This window comes from Phodopus roborovskii, unplaced genomic scaffold, assembly GCF_943737965.1.
Source record: "Phodopus roborovskii unplaced genomic scaffold, PHOROB, whole genome shotgun sequence".
NCBI lineage: Eukaryota > Metazoa > Chordata > Mammalia > Rodentia > Cricetidae > Phodopus > Phodopus roborovskii.
The window spans coordinates 786,547-795,165 of NW_026126444.1; the positions used below are offsets into that span (position 1 = coordinate 786,547).

Genomic DNA, 8,619 nt, shown 5'->3' on the forward strand with positions numbered 1-8,619 from the left:
TTCATAAAACCTGTTTGAGTATGTGTGCCACATATAAATATGCCTTTCACCTGTACATGTGAGGCAGCAGAGGGGCAGTTTTCAAACTATAGGTTGAGCCTGGGACTGTAGATTTGAAGTTAGAGGATATCAAGTTCAAGTTCTTTGTCTTACTAGTGAGAGGATCCAGAGACCCTGGGAGGCTTTCCTCTGCTCATATAGTGGATATGTGTGGATCCACATATCATTTATCACTAATGCTAATAAGCCAGAGCTCTTGATCCCCAGTGGTGGATAGAGGCCCTACCACTGAGAACTAGATCAACAGTGGAATACTTGGGCCTTGGGAACCATGTTGCCACCCTCTTGCCCTATGACATGTTCTCACCAGAGACAAATTTTAGCATTTGTTATTTATAAAATAGACCTTTGTCTTGGGATAAAGGCTGGAGGGACACCACAGGAGACAACTGAGGATAAGTTAGATACTTTAGATATTTTCACCTTGCTTTCACTTCAAACTCAAGATACCTCCACAGAAACTGCTTGAAGCAAGTTGAAAGGAAAAAGCCAGTCTGACCAGTGTGCTGTACATCACTTATTCGGAGGTTTGAGTTACTTCCATTCCTAGGTCTTTTATTGTTAATTTTAAAACTTCTGGATACCTGGGCTTCCCTGAGGAGGCCTCTCTGGTACCTACAGTCTTGCTGGGGCCTGGCTGCCACTGTAAGTAACTTCTAGAGCAGTGGTTCTCAAACAGTGGGTCACAACCCTGTTGGATTGGAATGACCATTTCACAGGAGTTGCCTGAGACCATCAGAAACACAGATATTTACATTAAGATACATAATAGTAGCAAATAACAGTTATGAAGTAGCAATGATTTTTGTATTAAAGGACTGCAGCACTGGGAATGTTGAGAACCACTGCACTAGACAGATACTTGGCCCCTTTGTGGCTTTGCTTAAGATTGACTTGTGGTCCTTGTCCTCCTAGGTCTGAGCATATTAGCTACTATCATTCCCACTCCTATTCCTCATTCTAAGTAGCTGTCTAGTTGCTCTCTGCAGGGGATGTCTCCCTCTGTGTATTTGCCTGGTTTTGGAAACTGTGCCAAGCCATTGGTCCTCTTGAGCACCAGATGCAACTCCATGGCAGTCAGAAGAATAGCTTGCCTGGGGTGCATGGTTACACATGCACACACGCACACACACACACACCACACACACACACACACACACACACACACACACACACACACACACACCTCTTCTCTCCTAAACAGCTATGGATGGGATCAGCTTCTTGTTCCAATAGAGATACAGACACACTGGAAAATGAGGAAGCTTGCATTAGCTTGGGTACAGTGCTTCCAAGGAAGAGAAATGGCAAAGCCCCAAGTCTAGGGCATTAGCTTTGGAGTCAAGAGAACTTGGCTTGGGACCCCAGACCTGCTATAATAGAGAAATATTAAAAGTCAGTCTCTAGCTGTCAGACATTTTGATAATCCAGAGAGATAATTAGCCTCTTAAGCTCAAGATGCTGAAACAAATTTAAAATGTGTCTTTGCCAACCACCCTAATTCTGCACAACCAGGCTACTGCAGAGCCACACCCCACATAAGCACAGCACTCAGCATACTTGGTACATAGTACATAGTCTTTCATGCCCTTCTTACAATAGCTGTTTTGCCAAGCAGCAGCTAGATGCTGAGGTCCCAGGCCCAGCTCCCATAGGGCCATTACTCTACTACTCTGTCAATAATCAACTCCAAGCCCCTCTTCTTAACAGCATCCAATCCTCTGAGTCTCCATGCATTGCCTGGAACACATGGAGAACATTTACAGGGTCTTCACAGTGACTCACTTCACACATTCACCTTTCGTGCATTCACTTACTTAGCATGGCTGCATTATTCCTGTGAGCACCACACTTAAGGAGCACAGTGATGGGGATCTTTTACTACCGTTGTTATAACAACGGCAGCATCAGTATCAGTTATACTGGGTGCTCTTTTATTTCAGCTGATACACTATCATTTGTACCCCCTCAGCAGTACTCAGTCCTGGCTGGTAAGTCACCTGAAAGACATTTAAAAACATCAGTGCCTGGGCCTTACTCAACAGTTCTAAAGTTAGGACAGCTAGGAATGAAAATTGTGGCTTACTTCTTATTTGAAGAGGCTGAAGCTTGGCGAGGTGAAACAAATTGTTCTAGGAAATTGGCTGGACAGAGCCTTGTTTAGAGCCTGACTTTGTTTTTTGAGATAAACACTAGACCAAAAGCAACTTGGGGGAAGAAATGGCTTATGTCAGCTTACAGGTGTAGTTCACTGTGAAGGGAAATCAGGACAGGAACTCAAGACAGGAATTTTGAGGCAGGAACTGAAGCCTGGACCGTGGAGTGCTGTTTACTGGCTTGCTCTCCCTTTCTTTCTTTTTTTTTTTTTTCTTCTATTATCTTCATTTTATTCAAATAATGGAAAAGGGCGGGAGAGGACTAATGCTTAATAATCTATACAAAGGCCATTAACGCCGAATTTTCCCTTGTGGCTTAAAAAAAGATTTATTTCCATCCCAAGTTCTTCATGAAAGATTGGGGAGTGGCTATCTGTCACAATGAAAAACAGTTACTTGGTGCTTTCATGAATGAGCATCCTTGAAAGAGGCATCCATTGTGGACTGTAGGTACATGACAGCTCCCCCTAACCCTGTGGGCAACAGCAGGTGCCAAAGCCACTGGTGAACTATCTATCCTTCTAGTCTTCAGTCTGCTCACTTCCGCTTGTGCTTTTTCTTCTGTTCCTTCCGTTGTTGTGCTCTCAGGTCCTTCTTCATCCTTGAGTCCACTACCTTGAACTGACCTTTGACTCCTGCTGGCCACCGGACCTTACGGCCTAGGCCTTTTTTGGCTACAACATAGGTGACCTGGCGTTTCTCCTTGCCAAGTCCAGCCTTCTTGTAGAGACTTCGCAGTTGTGCCACCTTTTCTCGTTCTGAGATATCCACAGTGTTCACCACAGCTTCTGCCTTCTTTTTGGTCTGCTCCAGCTTCTTCAGCATCCTCCGTTTCTTTCTGTTTGCTTTCTTATAGCACCCAGAACCACCTATCTGCCCAGATGGTATAGCCTATAGTGGATTAGGTCCTCCCACATCAATCATTAATTTAAAAAATTCCCTACAGACTTTCCTACAGGTGGTCTGGTGGAGGAAGTTCCTCAGTTGAGTTTCTTCTTCTCAGAACACTCTAGCTTCTGTCAAGTTGACAATAAAAAAATAAATAAACAAAAACGAAACCTACCTGGAACAGAAACAAAGCTGGTTATTTCAGGCCCTGGACAGCAATCTTGTTTGGACTCCTTTTCTAGTTCAAAGAATAAATAGTTTATCTTCAACTGTCACTTTAACCAGATCTGGAATCACCTAGGAGACACACCTCTAGGTGTATCTATGAGAGCATCTCTAGAGATGTTTACTCAATGGAGGAAGACCTACCCTCGGCAGCAACATCCCATGGGATACCAGATTAAATAAAGAGAGAGGAAGCAAGTGGAGTGCGGACATTGAAATGGCTCTGTTTCCTGATTGCTGTAACAATGTGACCAACTGCTTTGAGCTTCTGCTACTCAGCCTTCCAATAGGATGGACTGTATCTGTCTTAAACTGTGAGTTCAAATAAACCCTTCTTCCCTTGAGCTGCTTCTGACAGATATTTTGTCACAGCATCGAGAAAAGTAACTAACAAAGGAACATATCCTAAGGGTTGATTTTTATAAAACAAGAAATGTCAGGTTTCTCTCTGCTTGCCTCGGAACATACTCATTTCCCAGACAATTCTTGTGCTATTTGCCACTACCAAGGCCCAGGCTAGACCTTTCTGAGATGCAGCAATCCTTCTGCTATTCCAGGAAGGGAAGCAGACAAGAAGGAACCAGCTGACTAAGATGCCCCTTTTATGACAATCAGGGTAGCCATAAGCTGGGGTTGCTCAGGGAATCCAGGGGAGACTCCTGATTGTAGAGGGGGGAGTTGGGAGAATGGCAGTAGCCTATACTGGGAAGTAATATTTGTGCTGAGTTTTAGAGGGGAAAAGTGATGAGTTTTCTTGGCAAAACAGGGAATACAATGTAAAAACCAAACCAAAAAAAAAACTAAAGCAAGTCAACACTGAAAGCATCTAAACCCCAAATAATCATTCAGGAGATGTGTGTGGGATTTGAAGGGGCATAAGTGATGGAGAGTGTGAGCTGCTGCATCTGTGGGAGAGATGAGGCTGGGAATTGGGCAGAGTATCCAGAACCCCTGCATGTCCAGTAAGGGCTGAATGTTATAGGGGAGAGGCTAATGGCACAGGGGCTGTCAAAGGACACTTTTAGAAGCATCAGGTCACAATGTGAAAAGCATGGCTCAGTTGGCCACATGGAGGCTGGACTGCGATGCACTGTCCAAAGACAGAAATGCACACAGGGAAGAAATAGTGGACTCTGAACTAGAAAAGAAGTCTTAGAAGTCCTGATACAGAGAAAAGCTGAACAGAGAAGGACTTTGCTAGAGACACTGTGACAATGAGGTCAGGCAGACAGAAAATGTAAAGACAGTCAAGGCTGTATCCCAGACTTCTGACTTGAACACCTGGGTAGATGGTGGTGTCCAGTGTTAGGGAAGCACACTACTTCTACCTGCTGTCTTAGGATGCACTACCATAATGAAGTATAATAGATTTAACAACTAAAATAGTTTCTTGGACCTACAGAAGGAGAGGCATTGTTGGATCTGTGTTGGAATTTGTTGTTTTGCAGAAGGAGATAGAAGGGAAGATGCCTTCATAGGAGGGTTAGAAATAACTTGTGAATTAATAATGAAGACTTCCTGATAGAAATGTAGAAAGTTAGGGTCCTGAGAACTTATCTGTGTACGAACTTCGACTAAAACTTGGAAATAGCAGATGAGTAAGAAGTACCCTTTTCTTGTGGACTTTAGATCTTAGATAATCATATCTTCTAGGTGGGTGACTCTCCTGGAAGGTCAACCCTTTAGACCTTAGATACCCATGGATCATGGACATCCTGCCTCTGAACATAAAGGTTCTTGAAGATGACCTTGTCACCCTCCTCTCTTAGACATATCTATCTCCAATTCCTTGGGTTGGACTATCTGCTTACTCCACTCCTAAGTGTCTTGTTCTCATGAATTGTGCTCTAATTTTTAAGAAGTTTTTACTTGTTGGAAAGAGTACCTCTTTGATCTCAGATTAGAGTGCATGGGTTTTATCCAGTTAATCATGTATCTGGCATTAGGCTTTGCCAGCTTTTATTTCTTTGAGGCTGTACAATATTCAAAGAGTTTGAGCCTGCCCCTGTAGCCAACATGGCTTGACTTCAACAGTCACTAGTGTCTTCATTTTTTTCATCTCTTTTATGATAATTCATCATCCTAAGAGTTCAAGAGAAGGTGGGTTTTTCTAAAGTGGCCCTCAGATCTAAGAAATTACTGATGGGATAAGACATACCCTAGCCCGGAAATGCTGAGAACGGAAACCAGGAACTGGAAGGTATTACAGTGGGCACTGAGACTGAGCTGTAGCCCTTGTTCGGGTGGATCTTAAGAATGCATAGTTTTCTCTCATGCAGGGAAAGTAACCATCAACTTTATTTTGTTCTAGTGCTTTTCATGTGCAAAGTACATTCATTCCATCTTTTCCTTAACCTCTCAAATCAGCTCCCACATAGTAGAAAGGGTGATAAAGTACGCTAAATTTTGCAAAGGAGAATTTCTAAGACTGATTGCAGGATTTACTCCCTATATCGTGGGTAGCAGACACAGAAGTGAACACTTACTGAGATTTAGCATGGCTCTTCTATATATGGACTTAGTTAATTCATAGACGCATCTGTGAAGTAAGTACTGCTGTGCCCATTTGAATATTAAGAACTTTGATCCACCAGATTTGGAAGCAGCTGCCTCAGAGTTGTCCAGAAGCGGGAAGTCTAAGTCACCACTGACCCCTTATAATCAGACAGTCAGTCTGCTGTATTGTGTTTCAGCTCCTCAAGCCCAACTGTAAGGGAATAATTGCATTTCTACTGAGTTAAATATTGAAAGAAGAACCATGGGCAGGAGGCATGGGTCATCTCTTCTGTTTACAGATAGAATTGGAAATGTGCTTTCCTATGTATAAAATGAAAGAAGTCGCTAAGACATGAGCCAGTCAACCACGTGTTTCTGATAGAATTCTGAGCTTTCCAGCAATCAGGCATCCTAAACCAAGTTGAGGTTCCCCAAGCTGGAGTGTGTGCTGCTCTAGACCACAGGCCAAGCCTGTGTGGGGAAGGCCTTATTTTCTCAGCCTTTTTGTTTATTTTCCTCAACTTACGCATTCTGAGGTCTTACAGGGCTCTGGGAATGGAGAAGCTAGTATGGCAGCAGCTTTTCATGGTTTTTGGACTGAGTGAGCCTAGCTCCATCTCTAAGGTAGTTAGAAATTAAATCCAAACAAGCTAAACACATTTCACCTTTGAGGCAGAGAATTTACCAAGTCCAACGACAGGCAGACTTCAAAATCACTGGGCAGGAAGACATTCTTTGAAAACTGGAAGAGCAAAGTGAAGGCTTCCATTCTGCACTCTAGATACTTCACTGTATTCTCTCTTGGAACTATGTCTCCCCAGGGTTTCTTGTAAGGTCACTGGGTCTCAGCTTTGATGGACAGCAAAGGGAAACAAGCTAGTTTTACTTTGGGCCAGGCGCTCCTACAATGTGTGTCCTTTCATCTCCATCCAACTGCTTTCTGAAGTGGCTATTGTGGCTGGATATACAGATGAGGAAGCTGAGGCTCTGAGTGGCATGGTATTATGCCTCGGGGAGCCAGCTGATCTTGCATTGGAGCCAGAATACCAGAACTCCTAACCCTGTTCTGTCGTCCTCATTCTACAGCATGCACCAATATGCATGTTTAGTCTTTTCAGAGGCTCACTATACCCTAGTCTACTGGTAATCATAGCTGTGTAGGGCCAAACCCTTGTTCAAGAGTATCAATGAGCAGTTCAGGGGTGACCACCTTCTTGCTCTTGTTTTCCTCCTTTATCAGACTCAGCAAATGCCACAAAAGCAACAGATACCAAATAATTGCTAATTTTCATACAATTCAATATTTTCATGCACATACCCCCCCCTCAATTCCTTTCCTTAAGGTCAAGGGCCAATGAAATTTTGGGTAGTGTTTTCCTTTACCCCAATGTAACTGACTCTTACCACCCTCCCTGGACTTCTTCCTCATCTTTGTAGGGTGATATCATTTCAATTGTGACCTCTTCCATCTCAAAAGCTCTAATCATAGGTGCAATGGAAAGCTGGGTTATCCCAAGCATGTTGTATAGGGAAGTTATACTTTGGACTCCACAAATTCCCAAAGCTATGGTTCAGGGTCTGGTTTTCATCTTCAAGGATCGTAGGCATCTCCTGGGGCTACAAGAAGAATGCTCTAATTTCAGGACAGAATATAGCCCAGAGCCAACTTGGCAAAGGCCAGAAGGATATAAATTCAGAGCGACAACTTAAGGAACATGGTTTTAATAGAAACGTACTTCTATTTCTTCTCCAATCACATGTCAACTGTCTGTTTGCATGGGGAGATCCAAGCTAAAATAAGAGTTGTCAGAATTGGTAATTGAGGGGCTCTGATTTCCCCCCAAAAGCTCTCCTATCCTCCAGATGACAACTTTGAGAGATCCTGTGGGTGGTTGGGGACTTTGTGAAGTCAGCATTGTGAAGCAGCCAGAGAAAAATCTAGGTTGCTTTGTTTTATGCCATGGGGTATAATTCTGGAAAAAAATCATTTAAGAAAACATTAACAGATCCATGGACTGAATTGAACACATGCTGGGTGGCAAGGTTTCAAAAGAGTATAGTGTATTTCCTTTAGGACCATGCTGTCCAATGTAGGCAACAGACCCGAGATTGACCTGGAATTAGAAGTACTGCAGGTGACACAGTAAAAATATTAGGATTGGCATGAGAAGTGGAGAGAGAGCAACTGCTCGGAAAAGACCTAGGGAAGGGTGTGGGAGTTTGCTGTATGAACGTGGAGGAAAGAACATTCAAGAAAGTAGTGTGAACAAAAAGTGAATGGAGAGTTTGGGGAGCTACTCTAAGGTAGTTTGTGAGAGACCAACATTCTGTTTTCAGATATGGTAGAGGAACAGGGGATATCCTTGGAGAATTAGATGGAGACTTGATCGAATATGGCTTTGCACTTGACAACAAGAAGCCCCAAATGCCCCTTCTAACAAGCACAGAGAGTATCATGGTCAGAGATACACATTGGAACAATTGCCTTGCCGGCAATTGTTGAAAGTATTGAAAGTGTAAGAGAGCAGAATTAAAGAGATAAAAATGGACAAAGAAACCCTAGAAAGGAAGGTAATATGTAAGGTCTTCTAGGATGGAGTTGATAAATGACAGGACAAAAAGGGACAGTGGATGAAGAAATAGAATCAGCAAGATGGTTAAGAAGTACACTTCAGAGATGGCTGTGATGTTGCCCTGCAGGAGAGCCACTTATTGTCACCTTTTCAGGGGACCACAGCCTCAGCACGGATTCTATTTACTATGAGATGTAAAATGGGCCTTTGCTTAAATGCAA

The 8,619-nt window shown here is 43.1% G+C and overlaps 1 protein-coding gene across 1 annotated transcript; it reads right to left on the reverse strand.

Annotated features, from left to right (window-relative positions):
* Nucleotides 1-2,743: 2,743 nt before the first annotated feature.
* On the reverse strand, nucleotides 2,744-6,594 carry LOC127224704 (pre-rRNA 2'-O-ribose RNA methyltransferase FTSJ3-like). The gene is made up of 2 exons (XM_051187822.1): nucleotides 6,511-6,594; nucleotides 2,744-3,089 (listed from the first exon to the last, which is right to left on the reverse strand). Exons 1-2 carry the CDS (start codon nucleotides 6,592-6,594, stop codon nucleotides 2,754-2,756), a joined length of 420 nt encoding a protein of 139 aa, XP_051043779.1. The 3' UTR covers nucleotides 2,744-2,753.
* Nucleotides 6,595-8,619: the final 2,025 nt, after the last annotated feature.

Bases quoted from the DNA above. Each gene is read 5' to 3' on its own strand.
- LOC127224704 (XM_051187822.1), bottom strand. From the start codon at position 6,594: ATGGAAGCCTTCACTTTGCTCTTCCAGTTTTCAAAGAATGTCTTCCTG. The intron at 3,090-6,510 runs GTAAATTCTCTG...CCATCTGGGCAG, and splicing joins TCTGCCTGTCGTTGGACTTG to ATAGGTGGTTCTGGGTGCTA.